This window comes from Sander vitreus, chromosome 9 (genome assembly GCF_031162955.1).
Source record: "Sander vitreus isolate 19-12246 chromosome 9, sanVit1, whole genome shotgun sequence".
Classification (NCBI taxonomy): Eukaryota; Metazoa; Chordata; class Actinopteri; order Perciformes; family Percidae; genus Sander; species Sander vitreus.
The window spans coordinates 5,586,319-5,607,861 of NC_135863.1; the positions used below are offsets into that span (position 1 = coordinate 5,586,319).

The 21,543-nt window shown below is 39.8% G+C and overlaps 2 protein-coding genes across 2 annotated transcripts; both read right to left on the reverse strand.

The window, feature by feature from the left end:
* Positions 1–2,743: 2,743 nt before the first annotated feature.
* LOC144523112 (E3 ubiquitin-protein ligase RNF14-like) lies at positions 2,744–7,788 on the reverse strand. Its single transcript, XM_078258438.1, has 7 exons — positions 7,422–7,788; positions 6,442–6,572; positions 5,327–6,304; positions 4,334–4,412; positions 3,806–4,003; positions 3,236–3,408; positions 2,744–3,152 (listed from the first exon to the last, which is right to left on the reverse strand). Exons 1-7 carry the CDS (start codon positions 7,573–7,575, stop codon positions 3,018–3,020), a joined length of 1,848 nt encoding a protein of 615 aa, XP_078114564.1. The 5' UTR covers positions 7,576–7,788; the 3' UTR covers positions 2,744–3,017.
* A 1,752-nt stretch (positions 7,789–9,540) lies between these two features.
* ankmy1 (ankyrin repeat and MYND domain containing 1) lies at positions 9,541–19,364 on the reverse strand. The gene is made up of 20 exons (XM_078258439.1): positions 19,026–19,364; positions 18,637–18,783; positions 18,343–18,537; positions 16,885–16,929; positions 16,567–16,805; positions 16,208–16,424; positions 15,826–15,987; positions 15,622–15,695; positions 14,804–15,353; positions 14,510–14,694; positions 14,259–14,430; positions 13,976–14,116; positions 13,781–13,888; positions 12,521–12,628; positions 12,231–12,353; positions 11,790–11,891; positions 11,323–11,470; positions 11,122–11,209; positions 10,782–10,936; positions 9,541–10,521 (listed from the first exon to the last, which is right to left on the reverse strand). Exons 1-20 carry the CDS (start codon positions 19,245–19,247, stop codon positions 10,319–10,321), a joined length of 3,384 nt encoding a protein of 1,127 aa, XP_078114565.1. The 5' UTR covers positions 19,248–19,364; the 3' UTR covers positions 9,541–10,318.
* Between the last annotated feature and the right edge of the window lie 2,179 nt (positions 19,365–21,543).

Consider the following 21,543-nt stretch of genomic DNA (forward strand, 5'->3'; position numbering starts at 1 on the left):
GAAAAAGAACTTACCTGTATGGAGTACTGGCACATTAGATGTATGACTAACTTGCGTATTACTCAGTACAGTACAAATGAAGGCATGTCGGTAATACTGTCGTTATTGTAAGTGTTGGGCAAAATAGGCCTGTTTCTAACTCAAACCAGCAATACGAGAACTCAAACCAGCAATACGAGAATACCAGAATAGAATATCTGAAAAAATGAATGGACAAACATAGTCCATGCAGTTGCTCAATAATGCTTTATTTTACAGTATATCTGCCTGTCTGAAAGCACTAAGAGACACAACTATAGTAAGGTAAAATGGCATGTTTCATGTTTGAAAATGTTAAACTGCAGTCATCAGCACAGCTGCAGCTTTTCTTGCCCTATGTAGTTTAATTTGTCTTTATTAAGTCTTTAGGTGTACTACCAAGCTAGGGGATTGTTCTGTCCTGATACTGGTTTGCACTTTAGTACATTTGTGCCATACAGTTAATATCTTTTACAATCACTGCAAGGCTCTGAGCACTATGGGGAATCTTTGGTGCAACACTTAATGCTTATACAATAATGTCAATACAATGACTATTTTAATCTGCAATTTTTTTGGACACTGGGGGCAGTGGAAACAAGTTGTAAACAATATTGACATATCATCTTCTCACTAGCAAACAGTTGCTTATTTACACATCCAGCAGTTACAGTTGAACATTATCATTCATTTAGAGTCGTTTTTCTGGCCACACGGTGAATGTGAGTCTAATATTCCCTCTGCTTTTAGCTCTGTTTCTAGTCTCTCCTAACTTAAACATATTGGCTATTACCACAATCACAGAAAGCAAAGAAGCTATTATGCACTATTTACACATTCTTTCTTTAAATCTATTTAAAAATACATTTTTGTTTAGTGGCCCTTTCTTTTTTCTAAGGGTGTTGTAATTGATGTGCTTTGTTCCCTGATAGTAGTCTTTTTTGATTGACTTTTCTAATTCTATTTTTTTTCTAAATTTCTAATTTGTATTTGATATCTCACCACATGGACCACACACACACACACACACACACACACACGCCCGCCCACTCCTCCAGTTCCAGTCCTCAGGCCCTGCTAGAGGACTGTAGGTCAGTAAGGCAAACAGTTGTACAAACAGAGAGAGAGAGAGAGAGAGAGAGAGACAGAGAGAGAGAGAGAGCAATAGATAGGGCCAGTATTTTGTTTGGCTCAATATGAAAGACCTGTAGATTTCCGATCATGTCTCAGACAGCCTGGGGACATGCTACAGTGGTGTTTGTTCCACTATTATGACTGAACAGTGAAGGAAAAACAGGAAGTCAATCAGTGAGTTGATGCAAAATGCCCAATATCCTGTAGGGTTCCCTTTGAAAGGCATGTGCATTGCTGAAGAATAGTGGCTGAATATGCATCTATAACATGTTAAAAGTTAAGGAGTTTGAGGCTAAACGATTCCAAAGCAGTACTTGTAAATTTATTACACAACTAAAAATCATGTAGAACAATTCATTTGATGCTGATACAATACTTTTTGAGAATACAACTACTGGTACATTACAGGGTTTAAAAAGTGACACCCTAGGTACTGAAGCTGCAATGATTATTTGCTTCATCAATCAGTATATTAACAGAAAGGTAAACTCAAATGTGAATATCTGCTTGTTTTCTTAGTCTGATATGACAGTAAACAGAATATGGGCAGGCTTTGGACTATTGCTCGGACAAAAGACATCACCACAGGCTCTGGGAATTTATGATTGGCATTGTTTACTATTTGTGGATTTTATAAACCAAACTATTAATCAAAGAAATAATTGGATTGAAAAAAATCTATTGCAGAATCACTAGGTACAATATAAATAACTGGGGAGTATAAATATATTATTTATAATATATTATAAATATATAAAAAAGAGATATATATTATATACATGGATGAATTATTTAGTATAAACACCCTGACTTGGTTAAAAAAAAAAAAAAAGGCATCCTGGGTGATTTCCTTTCATAGATTATTTATCTTAGCATCTAGAGCTGTAAACGTGCATGTTTAATAACAGTTTTCACCCATGCACTGATTGATTAATAAATACTGAATGATAAAGCATGTTTTTATGCAAAGAGTATTTCTTGATGTAACCAAAAGGAATCTCTTGTAAAGGTATTTGAGAGTGTGCCCAAGCCGTTTTGACATTCTTGTTGTTTAGCACCCTCTCCTGGTCATGACACAGTATGACACACGGTGTGATTTTGTGAATGACCGTGATATATTTAGTTTAGTATGTTTTGGGCTTTTTTGTATGAATTACTTTGTTGGCCCATCTGTAGCAAAAGACCATTTATCCTATAATGTTTTATGTGTACAGTTGCCAGTACATTTACTCAAGTACTGTACTTAAGTGCAGTTTTGAGGTACTACTACTTAGTATTTCCATTTCATGCTACTTTATACTTCTACCCCACTTAACTAAGTCAATATGGTACCTTTTACACAACATTTATATGACAGTTACTAGTTACTTCTCAGATTCAGATTATTAATACAAAATATAAATCGACTAATTAGTGATGATCTATTATTATGGATTACGCTACCCAGCAGTATATAAAGTAGTTAAAATGAGCTCCACTTTTACCAGCTGCAACAATAGGGATGCTTACATATTAATGCATCACTGATTATAATCCAATAATATAATATTCTGAAATGGGACATCTTGCATAATAAATACTGACACTGTGGTATTGCTAGTTTTACTTTACTAAAATATTTAAGTACTTCTTCACCACTGACATATTTAAAATATGTTGAGGTTATAATTATATGCTCCAAATTAAGTTTGCATTTCTTTCGTAAAATCTACATTTATGTGCATTGTCAAGTATTTGTTAAAAGTACATTAAAAAAATCAAACCAATTTGAACACAGCATACTATGTGCAACATTTGTTTACGCCATTCCTTCCATAGCTGGTGGCCAGTGGCTGGTAGTAAAGGTAGCTGAAACACCAGCAGCACTAGTCGTATTGGTGGAGAGAGCAGGGAGTGTCAAAAAAGTGTCTGCCTGAATTATTTCCTAGTCTGGAGAGGCAGGCCCAGCAGAACATCTGTCTACACTGAGAGCACGTCATCATGTTACATCCTCTGTTCTTCTACAACACAGAAAGCATCATATGCATTAGCAAAGACACAGTCAAAACTTTAAACACATGCGTATGTGTGTGTATGTGTATACCTCTATTCTGCAGAAGCAGTTAGGACAGTATTTGCTTTTGGAGTCTATCCAGCTTTCACTCAGAAGGTCTTCCATATTGTTCTGCATTCTACTTTGGCCGTATCTGCTCTCCAAGAGGCTCTGCCTCTTCTTACTGCCACTGGTATAGTCGTCCAACAGAGCCCTCAGCCCCTCTGAGACACACACAGCAACACAGAGCACTGCTTCAGGTACACATCCAGACACATCTGCATCCACACAAATCAGTGGTGGGATGTAACTAAGTACATTTACTCAAGTACTGTACTTAAGTACAAATTTAAGGTACTTGTACTTTACTTGAGTCTTTTCTTTTCATGACACTATATACTTTTACTCGGCTACATTTCAGAGGGAAATATTGTACCTTTTACTTCACTACAGTTATTTGACAGCTTCTAGTTACTTTAGATATTAGCAAATAATTGCAGAAAGTTTTCTTACACATTTGATTTTTTACACAAAAATGCACGCGCACACACGCGCACACACACACACACACACACACACACACACACACACACACACACACACACATACACGCTTGTGTACCTTCTGACTGTGGCAGGTCTATACTGGCTTGTATTTCCGTGTTCATGTTCCTCTTTACCCGACAGTCACCTGTTCCATGGTACGTCTTCTTGCAGGTGACACAGAAGGCAAAGCGGCACACAGAGCACAGAGCTGCAGTGCTGGATTTCTCCACGATGACGGCTGAACCACAGGTACGCCGAGGACAGTACACCACATCTATGAGGAGGAGAAAGAAGAGATATAAGCAGAGACTCCTCCATGAACACAATGTAAAATGAAATGATTTTTTCCCCCCATAACAATAAGGTGCTAAAAATGTTCTTTGTGTCTTTTATTAGTGGTGTTTTCACATTTGGACTGCGAATAGCAAAATGACATGCATGAATGAAACAATTCGAAAACAACATTTTAATACACTTCTATGCAGCGACAAATGAAAAACATGTTATCTAATTTCTGACTTCCCCAGAGAAAGTGCTATATTTTATCTCTGTATAAAGGCTTTGAATACATCCTCAGTTTAACAAGAATATAAGGGAAACACACCAGCCATGCAGTCCAGAGTTGACTGTAGCAGGAGACGATCATAGCGGCTAAACAGCTCCTCCCCTACCAGACGCTTCACCTACCAAACAGGGAAAATCCAGGCAAAGTGTGTGTCAGGGAAGTCATGTCATCTAAATTACAGTAAAATGCAAGTGATTTATTTTTGCTATTAAATAGTAGTGTCTTTTGTTGAGCTATACTGAAATATCGGCTGATATTATTGCAGATATTGGTATTGGTGTACATCTGCAAACATGCATAAGTAACAAGAAATTTCATATATATAATAAATATATATGCAGAAGTTTAGAAAACGTATTGCCGTTACATAGTTTGTCCACCAGAAATCACATTCGCATCTGAAGTGTTGGAAAGTAACTCTGTACATTTACCTAATTACAGTACTGAGGTACAGTTTTGAGACACTTCATCATTTCCATTTAATGCTACTTTATACTTTTAATCCACTACATTTTAGAGGAAAATGTATTTTTTACTTCACTGTATTTAATTAAACAGCTAGATTTAACTAGTGACTTTACAGATTTAAAATACTGTAATTATACAAAATCATCTTACAAAATATGATGCATTGTTATATATGATAAATGCCTGACACTATATATAAAGTTGCTAAATTGTGCTTCAGCTCACCTGCAGCATTAAAACACTACTAACATGTTAATGCATCAACAATAATATAATAAAATAATATAAACTCTATTTTGCATATTGAGTACCTAACTTTTGGTACTTTAAGTAATACTTATGTACTCTTACTTAAGTAAAACTTTGAATTCAGGCCTTTTACTTGTATTGAATCTTCAAATTGTATCGTTGCTACATTTACTTAAGTAAAGGATATAAATACTTCTTTCAGCACAGATCTTTTGTTTTAAGGCTTTAGCATCCCAAAGCCTTAAAACACAAGAAAGAGCTTTAAAGAGAAGCTGTAGTTGGCAGAGAGAACATACACATAGGTCAGGACTGTACCTGTGCAGGTGTAGGGGTGGCAGAGCAGTCTGCCTCAGGACAGGTGACAGCCCGGACGTTCCCCTCTGTTATCTGGAGCTTGCAGAACTCGGCAAGACAGGCCTGGCAGAAGATGTGGCCACACTCGGGCAACTGCACACAGTCCGAACCGAGCCAGCCCATAAAACACACACCACAGCCAAACACTGTGGTGGCAAACGCTTTCTGTTTCTGAGTCGCATTATAGATCAAGAGCTGGCACAGAAGAGTTTGTGACGGAGTTTGGGAAAGACCAGGGAACGTTTGGGTTTCATTATGAGGGGATTCTCTGGGGTCGATTGGCAGGGAAGCAGCTCCTTGTTCACTTTGATCCTGTGGGTCTGAGGAGCTAGAGGGAAGTATTAATGAGACTGAAACATCCCCTTCATTTAAGAAATCTTCCTGGCCACTTTGATCGGACTGGGCAAATGGAAGACGCATCGATTGGCCTGCTGCTGAGTACAGATCATTCTCTAAGTCAGCCTTGAACTCTGAGGTTTGGAGGGTCTGTTCAGCCTCCCTCACGTCTGAGGCCTGTGCAATATGGTTGGAATCATTAGAAGGGTTTTGGATCAATGCCACAGCTCCCTGAGAGTCTGTGCTGCTCCAGTCTGAGATTGAAGGATCTTGGCCATCAGCAAGAATCACTATCGGACGCTCAACTTCTAACGATGGTTCAGAGAGGTCCGGTTTACATGGATCTAAAACATTATAACTTTGGCAATCTGTGGGTCCTGTCTTTGGAGTGTGTTGATTATTTTTTGGTTCAGAGTGTGCAGCATTTAAGGAGTCCTGGCTATCGTACTGGGTGCTGTGTTCATCAGAGGGGAGCTCCAGCAGAGTATGGATGTCCAGGAACCTTAGGGCAGCTTCTTTAAGAAACTGTACCCAGGAGAAGAGCACCACAGCACCACCCGTGGCCTGGTAGAGATCAATGAGCTGAGCACTCAGTGCAGAGAGCTGTGGGAGGTGATGGCAAATAGACTGATGAAATCTTTGTTGACCCTGTGCAATCTGCATTAATCTCGCCTGGCAGGTTGTAAATGTGACTCATACTGTTTCAATTGAGCCACATGGCTTCTACGATTACTGGTTACCTGAGTGTGTGTCAGCCAGCTGCAGGTGAGGGTGAAGGAGGGAGGGGAGGAGGATGGGTAGTCCTCAGGGAGTTCAAAGATCAGCAGCAGAGGTGGAAGGAATGATAACTCATACTGCCTCAGCGTTTCACCTAAGGAAAAGAAAGAAAAAAATAATACGACATGACCAAAGTACATTATATGTTAAATAATCAATACTTAAAGAAACATTCCTGGTTCCGTCATTATTTCTCTTGCTTTTACACAGCCTGTGGGGACACTGAACGTATCCAGACATAACACTTAATTTCAGTCGACTGTTAGGCCTACTGTTTTACATTTTTGGACATTCGCATTCATGACACATTTACAATTTAAAAAAAAATATATTTTAAAACATTTCTTGAAATTATTTGTAATAAATTAAGTTAATGAATTAACTTAGGTTCGGGAGCAGGTCCACGCCTCAACCACACCTCTTTAAATTCCAAGCCAACCGACTCAGCGGTGTTTATATTCGCATTCTCGACCCACCCTCCCTGCCTTTTACCTTTGTTAGCTCAACTTCTCACTTACCTCATCCCTTCCTACTCAGTCTAGTGCATTCCTCTCTTATTTCTTATCCTAGGTACCGCCCGGGCGATATGAAATCAGCTCGGGGGAAAGACGGAACACCCACACTGAGTCTCACTCCACCCGGTCGCCATTAGCCCACATCCTACCGGACCAACCAACCAGACGACTCTTTTCAATCTCACCCCCTATCCAAATCTATTTCCTATGCTCTTAACATTCAATATAATCAAGCATTCATTACATCTTTAAATTACATTGTTGTGGCGTGGTCCTTGCTAGTAAAAACAGAACAAAATTATTTTTATAGAAGCCATACAATGGGTAGTTTTCCATGCAAAGCAAATTGACAAGCCATATTTTCCCAGTCAACACAACCTACACCCTTCTGTGTTCATATTAATATAATATTTCTCTAACCGGCTTACCCTCTTTCAGAGCCACAATAAACTCTGAAGGCAGCTCAACAGATACTCGAATTTCTCCGGCAGACTTCGACTCATCCCGGACGAACTCCTCCGAATCAAAGATACTTTGGAAGGCGAGCAGTTCGTCTTCCTGCTCCTCCATGTCCGCATTCATAACTCCAGTCTTTGAATAATTCGTTTTCTGCTGGAGTTTAGTAGACTTCTGGAATTGCAGTTGTTTCGGCGGCTTTGTCTCTTTGAACAATAATTGAAAGTCTTAGTATAACAAAAAAAAAAGCTTGTTTAATTTTCGGTGCAATGACTGTAAGTCGCTGCAGTCTGTAACGTTATGCCAACCTGCTCCGGGTCCTGTCTGTTGACTCATAGGTGTATGATTCAAGGCGCAGGATACAGCAGCAAGCTCACCATACAGTGCTGCTGTTATGACTATGCAAAACAGGCATTAGGTCATTTACGGTAATCATGTTAAACACACTTTTCTTTGCACAAATAACCAACATAATAAGGTGCTGGTCATATAATTAGAATATCATGAAAAAGTTGATTTATTTCAGTAATTCCATTCAAAAAGTGAAACGTGTATAATGTATACATTCATTCCACACAGAATGATATATTTCAAGTGTTTATTTCTTTTAATTTTGATGAATGAAAACCCCAAATTCAGTATCTCAGAAAATTAGAATATTATATATAGAATATTATTAGAATACTTTTTCGAACTCCTCCTAGACCGTGCGATCGGCACGAAATTTGGCAGGTAGCATCTTCAGATGGGCCTGACAAAAAATATATATATTTTGATAGGATAAAAATTGCGCATATTATGCACAAACAAATTTGTGTAGCTAACTATGAAACACCAACTTTGCCATATCTCGGCCAAAATAAATGCTATCAAAGCCAAACTTGTTTGATTCTTGTTTGTCGTGACCCTCTGGAGGTCGCTCACGCGTTTTAAGAAAATTGGTCACTAGGGGGCGCTACAAGTACAAAACGTTTATATCTCATGAACCACTCATCCGATTTTTATAAAATGTGTTGGGTACCATCTAGGGCCACTCCTGAGGCCAACCCTAGAGTGGGGTACTGAGGGGTCAAAGTGGCCGTGGCTGATGGGACCCACGTCTAAATTTACTACTTACACTAACGTGAACAACTTTAAATTTACAGGGTAGATAGACAATGGGTCATGGACCACACCTACCAAAAATTACACATGTGGACCACTAGCGCTATAATGTTTTTTTGCTTTTAACTCCCACATTACACATTGCACATTAGAAATCCTTACATCCACGTCTTCCTTGAATCAAGCTGAATCACATGATATAGGCCACGCCCATTTCCGCTCAAACGTTTTTTCGCAATATCGCGCAATGCACAAAACCAACCTTTTCGAACTCGTCCTAGGCCGTGCGACCGATCTGCACGAAACCTGGTAAATAGCATCTCCAGATGGGCCTGACCAAAAGTTACTCAAGGAATTTTGCTACGTTGAAGTATGCGCATTTGACGACCAAACACATTTTCATAGCTAGCTACCACATACATATCATATCATATCTCGGCCAAATTAAATGTTATCAGCAAAGAACTTGAGATCATTGTTCAACATCCCACTACGATGCTCTGTACCGATGAAAATACTGAGCACCCACGTGTGCCAGACTGCCAGTAGGCTACATTCATTTACAATTAAACATTGCAGTTGGTGCTACGTGGAGAGTCTGTCATAGGGTGATTGGTTATGTCGGTGGCATTGATTCTTAATTTCCCACAAAGCTGATCACGGTAACGTGTCAGTTGAACTTTTCATCTCCAATCCTATCCGTATATCATTGTTAAAGGTAGTCTGTATATGCATGGAGGTGAACTGTTGACCGCTACGCTTGCATGTACAGCAGACATCGCAGCTCGCGCCTCTCGATATTTACCGCCGTTTGCCTCCCCGGGCGACTGCCGTGGGTGGCTTGGGCCACGTCATAACTGCTTGCAGTTCTAGTTATAATTATTATAATACTTTACTTGAATAGTCTATTTTACTTCATACTTAAATACATTTCAAAAGGAAATACATTTATTTGACAGTTTTAGTTACTAGTTACCTTTCTGTTTAAGATTTGAATTATTTAAATTTAATTCTTGTGTCCATATGGAGGGGCCCAACCCCTAGGTTGGGGACCACTGGTCTGTCTTATACACCAATATAAAACAGTAAAAAACAGTATATAAAGTAGTTGAAACTCCAACACGACCAGCTACAGAGCAGTAAAACGCTGCTTGCACATTGTTGTATAATCTAAAAATGTCCTATATAATATCAGTCACAGGGGACTTCTTATGCAGAACTACTATGCAGAAGTACTTTTTGATATTTTAAGTACAATTTGCTTTTAAAACTTCTGTACTTTAATTTGAATGAAATGGCTGATGAAGACCACGAGATGCAATTGAAAGCTATGGAAAAGTGGAACTTGAGTTAATATTTTTGTCGTACTTCTCCTTATTCATTCAAAAATCAACCAGAGGATATTACGAAAATGAAGATCAACAACAGTAATAGCTTTAGTCAGAATGTTTAGATATAAAAGAAGTCATATGCAAAAATCTGGTACTGATTTGAAAATATGTAAATTCAGCCATTCAGTGTTTCTGTGGCAATAGCACAGATAGGGAGAAACATTATTACACTTTTATCATAATACTATAACAGATGATTCCAAATCGACAAGTATAAATACGCCAAAGAAATATTATTATGGCACAACATAATGTCATCATCCTTTAGCCAAATATATAAAGAGAAAGAAATGATGTAACAGAAGTGCATTGCAGTATTAAGTAGATAAAGTTGTACTCCAGCTGTTATTAAGTATGCAAAATGTTAGTATCCATCAGTTGAAGCTGTAGTTTTCCTTCAGGTTGACTTGGCTCTCCAATACCTTCTCTGCCATGCTCAAGGGCTTGGGGGCCCTTTGGGTTTTCAACTTGACACTCAAGGGCCTGGGGACGGTTTTGGATTTCAACATGGCAGTCAAGGGCCTGGGGCCTTTTGGGGATTTAAACACAACACTCTTCTGGATGCCATCAGCAGATGCTGGATTGAGAGAGACAGATAGACAAAGTATTTACATGCTCTGTTCATCCAAAAGATAAAACCAAATTAGTATTTCCCATCTATTGTACATCATTATGACTTTATCCTACAGATATCACAGATTCAAAACACTATGACGAAGTTATACATTGTCATTTTATTAAAAGCTTATTTGAGCTTTGGTGCTTGGGTGGTAGGGTTTGGGGCTGGTGTAGGTATTTGGTTTGCTGGGTTGGAGATGGAGAGGCCCTAATTCCCACCTGACACCCGGATACACTCGTCCTTGTGTCTTTCATCCCATGCTTTTAGTTTGCAGGTCCTGGAGCAGTAAAAGACCTTGTGGCACCGGCTACATGCAGTCAGCTTCACGGAAGCCGAGCGACCACAGTGATAGCAGAACCTAAACGCTGGTTTCCTAAGAAAAGATTCACACACAGAGTTGAAAACTGAAACATTTCTGTTTCCTTATTTTGCCTTTGAGCTCTCAGACCAAATTGTTGATTCGAAGTTGGACAGAGTACAAGTTCAAATGACAGGGATGAGAAAAATAAAAGGGACAATATGAACATGAATGTGTGTCAATTGTGTGTGTATATGTACCTGTGTTTTTCTGTTATGGTCGATAGACTTTCACAGCTGGGGAGGGGCACGCTTGAGGAAATGGCACCTGCTCCCGTGCTACTTGTACCTGTTACATAAATACAGTGATGATTGTGATTCACAGCCATACTCAAAACAAAAATTAATAGATATAGAGTAGATATTTTTGCCTTAAAAAAAACACAAATACACTGTACTGACTATTTGACGTAAGATGTAAATTCTCCCTCTGGCTAGCAGTCTGTCTTAGCAGATCTCCCATCATGCTCAGCAGCTGGCGCCGTGCTTTGAATGTTTCTCTCTCCCGCATGTTCAGAGCATGGAAGGGAGTGTTGGCAATACGGAAGTCCTAGAAAGTGACATATCACATACAGACAGCTATTTAGGTAAAATTATGCAAAAAAGATTCAACTCCTCCTGAATCTTTTCTGAATAAAAGATTGGCATACACGAAGGGGGGCAAAATATTAGAAACACCAGTCAATATAATGGAGTCCAGTACAACTCAAACACTAGTTATGGCTTTAAAAAATAACCACAAATTTGAATCAACAACTCTTTGACACAGTCTCTACAAAAGCAAATCCATATGTTTACAAAGATATGATTTATTGCAAGGTTTGTGTATTTGACTGAAGTCAACTGAAATGCGTACAGTGATGTGTTACCTGGTTGAAGGAGCAGTGTGCATAGTCGACTGCGGTTCCCACAACATCACCCACCGTAACTGGCATCAAGATGTCGGCACCAGCCTTAGCCAACATGTCCAACTGCCACAGAGACACATTACACACAAAATTACACACTCGCACGCACGCACGCACGCACGCACACGCACACACACACACGCACACACGCGCACACACGCACACGCACACACACACACGATTCAACCTTAGAGGAGGTGAGCAAAAAATCAAAAATAAACAGTCAACACTGTAAATGTATCAGGCAGCTACATGTTGGAAATAAAAACAAATGTATAAATGCCTGACAAATGTCACTGTAAAAGTCTTAATGAGGGTTTATCGGCTGAATACCGATATCCATCAAACATTTTCATCTACATATATGGCTATTTGTCTGTGAATGTGTGCTCGTGTGCGTACCAGCTTAGCTCTGTTGCCACCTAAGTGGTAGTTAATGTTGGCGAGAGCACAGAGGGCGCTGCCCACCCTGCGGCCCAGGGGGATGTTGGGATTTGCACCTCCGTTCAACAGCTCCTCCACTGCCTGGACAGGGAAAAGGAACAGGTTCAGAGCAAGGTTCAGGTTTTCTAGGCATGTACAGTATATTGTATGTATCTAAATGTGTGTGTGTGTGTGTGTGTGTGTGTGTGTGTGTGTGTGTGTGTGTGTGTGTGTGTGTGTGTGTGTGTGTGTGTGTGTGTGTGGTCTACCAGGTCATTCCCACTTGCTATAGCCAGGGAGAGAGGTGAGTGTCCACTCCAGATGAGGTCTGTGCTGGCTCCATGGGAGAGCAGGAGGGCTACCACCTTGCTGGCATTCTGCAAAAAAACAAACAAACACAGAGGTCCTTTAAATGGAACACAGTATTATTGTTAGAAAACCTCATGGTATTTGTGATTTTCTGCCTTGTAATAAATACCCTGCACAGGCAACAGCCATGCAAAGTTTTGTATTAGTAGTAAAGATATTAAATGTCTTCTTAGCCATTAACCAGTAACAATAAAAGCCATTCTGTTGAAAGTAAAATAAAGTTAACAACAAATTGTTTGAACTATTTGTGTATTTTTGTGTGTAACATGTTTCCTTTGTCCTTCTGGGACACTGGGTAAATATATACTCAGCAAAAAAATAAACAACAAGATTTAACAACTAAGACATAAACTGAACAATTTCCACAGACATGTGACTAACAGAAATGGAATAATGTGTCCCTGAACAAGGGGGGGTCAAAATCAAAAGTAGTCCTCAGTATCTGGTGTGGCCACCAGCTGCATTAAGTACTGCAGTGCATCTCCTCCTCATATACTGCACCAGACTGGCCAGTTCTTGCAGTAGTTGTTGCCATCCTGTACCTGTCCTGCAGGTGTGATATTCGGATGTACCGATCCTATGTAGGTGTTGTTACATGTGGTCTGCCACTGCGAGGACGATCAGCTGTGCTTCCTGTCTTCCTGTAGCGCTGTCTTCGGCGTCTCACAGTAGGGACATTGTAATGTATTGCCCTGGCCACATCTGCTGTCCTCATGCCTCCTTGCACCATGCCTAAGGCACGTTCACACAGATTAGCAGGGACCCTGGGCGTCTTTCTTTTGGTGTTTTTCAGAGTCAGTAGAAAGGTCTCTTTACGTTCCTAATTTTCTTATAACTGTGACCTTAATTGCTTACCGCCTGCACGCTGTTATTGTCTTTTCGACCGTTCAACAGGTGCATGTTCATTCATTGTTTATGGAAAACATTGTTTAAACCATTTACAATGAAGATCTCTAAAGTTATTTTGATTTTTACAAAAGTATCTTTAAAATACAGTGGAAATTACAGTGTGAAAAAGGGGCGTTTCTTTTTTTGCTGAGTTTTAGTATGATCATTATCATGTCTGCAACATGCTACAGATTAGAACAGTCAATAGTGTCATGTTGTATCAGTGATGGTATGTATAGGTGTGAGCATGTGCATGTACAGTATGTACTGACCTGGTAGTCACCGTCTCTCTGGCAGGCCACGTGTAGGGCTGTTTGACCTCCTTCTTTAGGATTTGGGTTCCCATCGGTGCTCAGTGGTTCCTGGGCCTTCATGAAAATCTGTAAAAAAAAAACAACAAAACAAATCAAATTAAAACTCTGTTCTTACCAGACTTGAGAAACTTGAAGAAAAGAAATTACACTCACCTTATCCGGTTCATAGATCTCGTTCTGGTCGCTTGCCTTTGTGTCAGGGTCAGTGACAGCGTGGAGTAGCAACTCTGTGATTATGGGACCTGCTGGACCTGGCAGTGCTGCAGCTACATGTAGGGGATACAGACCTTTTTCCTACAAAAAGGATAAGGGTCATTTTATGGTTTTTGTTATGGAATTTGTTTAAGGTTTTGAGGGATCACTTTTCTGTGTGGCTCAACAAACGTGTATTGTGTGACATTACTAAAAAAGCTACACAGGGAAAAAAGAATTCTACCTCAGGTGGAAGGGGAATGTCAGTGCGAGCTCCACACAGCAGCAGTCTCCTGACGGCCTCCGTGTCAGCCGCCATAATGGCTAAAAAGAGGACCAGCATGGGGATCCTGGACGCGTTGGGGTCAGCTCCCCGTTCCAATAACAGCTTTAAGGTGTTCAAACGAACACGGTGTCTGGTCAGAAAGACACAACACAAAGACAATCAGTTTGATCAGAACATAGCGAAGGGGCACAAGGAAAGAGGTGACTTACTCAGTTTTCATGGAAGCCATTTTGCGCACAGTCCCCTGTGTGTCAGAGCGTTGAGGGATCCCCGTGCGACTCAGTGCTTCTGCTGAGCGCTGCATCACTTCCTCTGTGACCTGGATTTTATAGCTGCTGACGGAGCGGGCAGAGTCAAAGGCCGTTTTTTCGGTCAATTCTTTGTCTTTGCCCTGCTGCAGACAGAGTTGACAGACAGAGACAGAGTTGACCAGACAACATTAAGTTCAAACAACTTAAAAAAAAAAAAATACAATTATAGTATGGGATCTCTGTGCTTTATACCTGAACTTTCCCTGCTGCCGTAGTTTGACATTCCTTCCACTGCACACTGCCCAGTGCGATGTGACCATCATACACCTGAATGAAGCGCTCCACACCAGGCATGTCCTTACGTCCTCTGTCTTCTCTCTCCTTTATATGCCCTTCATGATTATTCCTTACTCTCTTCTCCACATCTTCCTCATCCTCCCCGCTCACCTCCATATTCTCTTTCCTTGACTCTGTTTCTCTCCTCTCACCAAGCTCAACATCTGCCTCGCTCTTCCTTAATTCTCTTTCCTTCCCTTTCACCTCACTTTCTTCATTTTCCCACGTTTGATCACATCTGCTCTCTATCTCTCTTTCCTCCGCTTTGCTCCCATTCTCATCCTCCCTGCTGCCCCTTTCTTCTCTCTCTGTCTCCTTGCAGTCTCTTTCCTCTCCTTCTACCTCTTTCTCCTTTCTCTCCTCCTCCTGTAGGTGTTTAGTGTCTGCAGGAGTCTCAGGTTCATTCAGGCCAGGCCAGCACTCAGTGATGTGATGTAAGATGTGCTCTGTTAGTTCTTCCGCTGTCCTGAAAATCCCAAAATAAATATGGAACTTAAATAAACTTGTTTTAGAGAAATACATGGTCAAAGAGTGGTAACACTGTAGGGAGTTATAAATCTATGAATATGACATTGGCAAGACCATTATCAGTGAATTTTTTTCTGCTGTGCGTAAATACAGTTTCTCCTGATCAATATGTGAGAGAGGTGATATCAGCTACATTCCTACGGGTGAGTCAGATAGGTGACTAGTTGCTCAGGGTTGTGTTATTGCTCTGAGGTCTGTTGTTAAACCTGGGTGTGTCTGTAGTGAAGTCCACTTGGTTGATCTGGGGACTGTTCCCACCTACAGATGGAGACCTCAAAACCTGACAACACAATACAGTGCAATTTGTTTCATTTTAATTGTCTGTACAAAACACAGTTTCATATTTGTGCACTACAAATCTAGAGTTGATGAGGAAACAGAGAGAAAAACTACATTAGGTAGAATCTTACTTGAGTTTTGGCAGGTGGTTCAGCCAAAGTGGTGTACAGAGACTGAAAAGGGTAGTAGAGGACATGACACACAGCCAGGGCAGACATGCCTTCACAATTCAACTTGTCAATATCGGCACCCATATCCAACAACAGCTGGATCACATCATTATTGCAGTTTACCTGAAAGGTACAAGAAACAAAATAAAACAATCAGAGACAAACATGAGACTAAAACTAAAGAATAAACATTTTAATCTTTTATTTGTCTTTTTTTTCTGTAAATGATGAAACTGTAAAAAAAAAAAAAAAACACAAAAAAACATTTTCAAACCTGGCTTGGATAACAATCAAATAGCAAATAAGAAAAACTGAATAAATAAATAAATAAATAATGTGTTACTGTGGCAGCGATCAGTGCAGTGTGTCCCTGTGAATCTGCTACATCAGGGTGGACAAAACCAGTCTGGAGGATCTGTGACACAGCCTGCAGTTCCCCTCGGGAGGCGTGCTGGATCAACAACTCTGAACTGACTTCCAAAGGCCCTTTAGGACCAAAACTTTCCCTGTTCAGAGAGAGAACAGCTGCCACATCCCAGCCCACATTTTCAGGCTGTAGTCTGAGACACACACAAATACATACATACAGTATTAGCAAACATATTATTTCAGTATACTCACAAATCTGTACCTGTACATGATATGTTTGCCTTGTTATTTTATTCAATACTGGTGCCAGCAAAATGTTGATGTACGTCTGACCTGTGTCTGTGTATGTGAGCCTGCATGCGGGCCTGTAAGGGCAGGGTGGAGAGTGGGTCTCGCTCATAGCCTTTGTGCGGATAAGCTTCTGGCTCCCACAGCTCGCCATAGAAGTGTTGATCCAGCTCTCTTCTTCGGCCAGGGGGCAGCGGCAAGTGGTCACCATCTGTTGAGTAACTCTCCATGCCGGGGGGAAGGATAAAAATATCATCTGAGAGCAGATCTCTTTCTGTATCCACCTGAGGAGGATGGGGAATTAATTGATCTGTTTTGAGTTAAGTCACAAAGCTCATATAGTTCATTGTAGCAGTACTTTACCTCAGAGTCTGTCCGGGCTTCTGTCTGTAAACCACTAGTGGAAGGCTAGTAAGAGGAGGAGAGGAGCAGAGAGGTCAGTTAAGAATATTTTGTAAATGTGTGCATATATAGTGACATAATTTACTATAATTTGTTTGTGTAAACACCACATATTTGGGGAGCAGGGGGGATTGGAAATAAATCAGTAGAGCTAAAAAAAACAAAACATCAATATAGACAACATATACTCATGGGAAAAATGCCACAGAGGTTTCTATAAAACTAACAAAGGCAATGCATAGGGTTGCTGACTGGCTGCACAATTCCTGTCTTACATTGAATGTTGACAAGTCTGCTACAATGTTTTTCACAAACAGGTGCAAACTTAGAGAGTGTCCTGACATCTTTGTAAATGGGCAAATAATAAAAAAATGTGGACCAATTAAAATATCTGGTTGTCACCCTTGATCCAACTCTCAGCTTTAAAAAACATCTCAAAAAGCTGGCCAACACACTGAAATTGAATCTATCTAACTACAGAAACATAAGAAATTCCCTTACTGTTGAGGCATCAAGTACATACCTATACGCAATGATTATTCCATATTTTTTATATTGTATTTCAAGTTGGTCTCCGGCATGTAAAACAGCCCTAAGGCCACTTGAATCATTATATAAAAGTGCCCTCAATATCCATGACAAAAAGCCACGTCATTACTATCACTGTCATATTCTCACTAAATATGACATGCTAAATCTTGAAAATGTTATATTTCACTCAAATGTTTGCTTCATTTTTAAAATAATTCATAATGCTTCTGCTCCTCCTCTGAAAAGATGTGTTACACTCTGCTCTGAAAAAACAACATTGGTAACTAGATCAGCCACAAGGGGTGAATGTAGTCTTCCACAACGCAAAACTGCATTTGGGAGGACATCATTCTCCTTTGTGGCTATAAATCAGTGGAATACTCTTCCTACAGAGCTAATTTCATGCACTAACTTACACTCATTTTCACGCTTAGCAAAGCATTGTTTGTTAACTAAGCAGACTTGCTCCCACCAGTAAATTGATGTGCTACATTACTGTGTGTTTTTGGGGTGGGATAGGGGGACAATAATGTCTGTAGATTTTCATGACTTTATGTATATGTATTGTATATGTTGTACTGTAAATACTTTGTCTGTATTTTAATGTGCCATCTACCTGCCCAGGGACTACGAGCGGAAATTAGCAATTTGCTACAACCTGGCACAAGACATCTATTAATGTTTTTTGTGCACTGTCCCTGTTCAAATAAATAAATTACAATTACAACAAGAAATACAATGATTTAGTGTCTTACAGTGATGTTTTGTTTTACATAGTAATGGCTTGGTTTTAAAAACAATAACACATGACATTTTAAACTAAACTAATGTATTAAAAATATGTTTTAGCCTGGCATGCCTATTCTATAGACAGTGGTTAGCATGTACCTGAGTCAGGGAATCTGTGATGGCAGCTGGGTCCAAGTAGGCAGCATATTCAGGAAAGTTCTTCAGGCTAAAGCCCTCTTCATCAGTCGCACAGAGCCTAAGCAGGCGCTCCTGGAGCCACAGACCCACATCCTTACGCCCATCTGGATAACTAACCACACCTGGACCAAACCTCTGGTCAGCATGGTACAAACCCTGGGAGGTGGAGAGAGGTTCAATGTTATTTACTGATATTTAAAAACAAAACAAAAAACTATCAAAATGCCTAGCATCCACAAAATTCACCAATTTTACCTGAAAGATGGCTCCATCAGGGAACAGTTGTTGTCCGTATCCTTCCTTTCTGTTGAGGTAGAACTTGCCAGTGAACTTGTGGCCTGTGGGCCAACAGTACAGTCCATCCCCATGCCTGTAGTCTTTGTAGAAAGAGCCCTCATAGAACTACACAAAGGAACAGACAGGAACATCAAATAGTGACTTGTATTATTTAACTTCAGGAAAAACTGACAGGAGACAGTAAAACATGTTATTGTCATGTCACACACGACATAGCATAACAGAACAGTATATTATTGACTATGAATTCCTAAAAATGAATTGAGCTAACGTTAGCGTTAGCTGACCTAAACTAGAAAAGGCTGACATCTTTTGCCTGATTCTTTTTCATGTTCATTTAACATTACCTCTCCATTTTTCCAGGTGTACCTCCCTCTGCCGTGTTTGAACCCGTTCACAAATTCTCCCTCATATCTGGATCCGTCAGGCCACTCCTGAACACCGAGCCCTTGTCGTCTCTCTTCCCCGCTTTGAGGTCCTCTGTGGTCGTCGCTTTGTCCACCTGCCGCCGGCTCCGAACCTCCTTGCCCCGGTGCTACCGCGATACCTTTGCAGGTCGACAGCAGCATTTTAACCAGGGCGTATCCCCTCTGAAGATTGTATACCTAATTTCATTTGAGCTCAACAACAATGAGCTTTGACTTACGTTACAGGAACGAGGAGAAAACTTCAGCTAGCTGTCAGAAGTCAGATTTGAGTTTTGACTTTCCTGTAAGCAGCGGTTGTCATGACAACAGTGGAATCTGCGTGTGGAGGAGCGGAGTTCCTACGCATGCGCACACGAAAGACAAAGTGTACGAAAAGTTAAAAACACTTTTTTGTTTAAATAATTTTAAGTCTCATTAATATATATATTTCAAGTTATTTAATAAAAAGTTCCCTTTGTGGACCATTAAAAGCAGCAAAAATATCAGCACCAAACACCAGGCTACCAAAACACTTATGTTTGGTGACCTTCAATTTTTAACTCTACTACATTTACTAATTAAAAGGGGTTTTCCCATAAGCAATAAGGGGTTTTGGAGATAAGGTTAGCTTCCTTGATGACACTTTATACATTAGAACTTCACAAATTAAGAGATTTTTTGTTATGGTACTCTCAACAAATAGAGCTACAGTTGTTGAGCTGTAGGCACAAATTATCCGTATGCAATTTGTCCATTTTGTGAACGTGTCTTCATGTGTCACCTGAAACGTTTTCATGTAACCGATACTACAAATGTTGGTTTCAGCCTACAGTATGCTGCGGTAATTAGGTGGTGGAAGATGACATCCCATGTGTCATTACAGCATTATTAGAGCTGTGTTGAGAACAAAGAGAAGTCCAAGAAAAAGCAGAAACTGTCAACATGCATTAGCGTGGCAGTAAACAATGAACTGAATGTTGTTGTTTGAGATATAGTAACTTGATTTTTTTTTCCTAGTAGTAATACATTGATAATTTCTTGGAAAGTCTGCAACAATCCTCACAGCTCCTGTAATACTATAATTTTGATAAATGATGTTAAAGAAAAAGCAACTGTACTCGCACAACTTAGCCAAACATTTTTGGTTACACTGACCCTGAACTTTTCCACAAATTGAATGTGCAGATCAAATAATCATTTGTGTGTAGTATAAGAGTATAAAAGCAGCCAGGACCAGACAATAAAACAACAGGACTGTTATCTCTCTGACTTTATGTATTTATAGTTTACATGCTACACTGGTAGCCATTGGTTCAATAGCATTTACTAAATGAAAAACATATTCCTGAGACACAACCTCAATAATTAATAACCATTCTATAATTATATAATACAAAGTTAATTCTGCTTTTTTTACTACTAATGTACACTATTCACAAAAAACATGAATTTAATGTGGTTCTGATTTAAAGCTCACTGTAAAAGAGCCACACTGTTCTCTAGTTTAATTACATCTGATTAGCTCCGATATGCTCTCCTTCCCACAAACATGATACCCTCACAAGTATCATGTTTGTGTTTTGAGCAATCACAGGAAGTCAGATCATGTTTTATGTCCTTCCCTGTGGCTCCTCCATAAATGCAAACAACAGCAAACAACATTAAAAGTTTGCTGATTTAACTGCCACTACATTCCCAATTTGTCAAACTATAAACACATTATCACCCTCCATAGTTTCACACATGCATGCTTTCGCAAGTGCCTAAAAATCCAGGACAGCAGCAGTACTATTATAAACAGGTCATTAGTTGTGATTAAAGTATGCTTAGTATTACTTGACTTGTCCTTTAAATACAGTGAAATACCTCCCTTAGCACATGCTGATGCAGATTTTTGATGAGGTGGAAATGCTGTTGTTGTGTTGTACAGTGTTAGGATGTTAGAGTTCAAAGCCATCTTCATGTATTTTATTTAACTTTTTCCCAACCAGATAGCAACGTAAGCTCCCTTTTATTTATTTCTCACCTTTTCTATTCAGTTCAGTAAAACACCCCTCCACACATTTTCTATAAATCCAATCTGATGTATAGTGTTTGTCCCATTAAATGCAACGCCTCCTCACCACTTAAAGATTCAACAGCCCGCTCATGTTTTTTCTTTCAAAAAAACACAGGAACTAAGTACACTTTTGTGTATTGCGTATGGTCCTGAATAAGTCGTTGATCTAAATGCCATGTAACAAAAGCATAATGCCTGCAGAAGTAGGGCAGATTTGATCTATAACGTTACAGAAACCTCAGTCTTTTCATCTTCACCTATTGTCTGTTCAGCAGGTATGAATGCTCATGTGGACTTGTTTATTAAACATGTTTTTCTGTTTATAAAAAGGCTTTTTCTTGTTATGAATATTAAGTTACTGTTTTGATGGACCAGGGCGATAAGTGCTTTTACCATCAT

Excerpts from the sequence above, each read along its gene's own strand:
- LOC144523112 (XM_078258438.1), bottom strand. The coding sequence starts at position 7,575 with ATGAATGCGGACATGGAGGAGCAGGAAGACGAACTGCTCGCCTTCCAA. Across the intron at positions 6,573-7,421 it reads TATTGTGGCTCTGAAAGAGG|GTGAAACGCTGAGGCAGTAT; the intron begins GTAAGCCGGTTA and ends TCTTTTCCTTAG. Across the intron at positions 6,305-6,441 it reads GCTGGCTGACACACACTCAG|CTCTCTGCACTGAGTGCTCA; the intron begins GTAACCAGTAAT and ends CACCTCCCACAG.
- ankmy1 (XM_078258439.1), bottom strand. The coding sequence starts at position 19,247 with ATGCTGCTGTCGACCTGCAAAGGTATCGCGGTAGCACCGGGGCAAGGA. Across the intron at positions 16,425-16,566 it reads GCTCACATACACAGACACAG|ACTACAGCCTGAAAATGTGG; the intron begins GTCAGACGTACA and ends TGTGTGTCTCAG. Across the intron at positions 15,354-15,621 it reads TTCACTACAGACACACCCAG|GACAGCGGAAGAACTAACAG; the intron begins GTTTAACAACAG and ends TGGGATTTTCAG.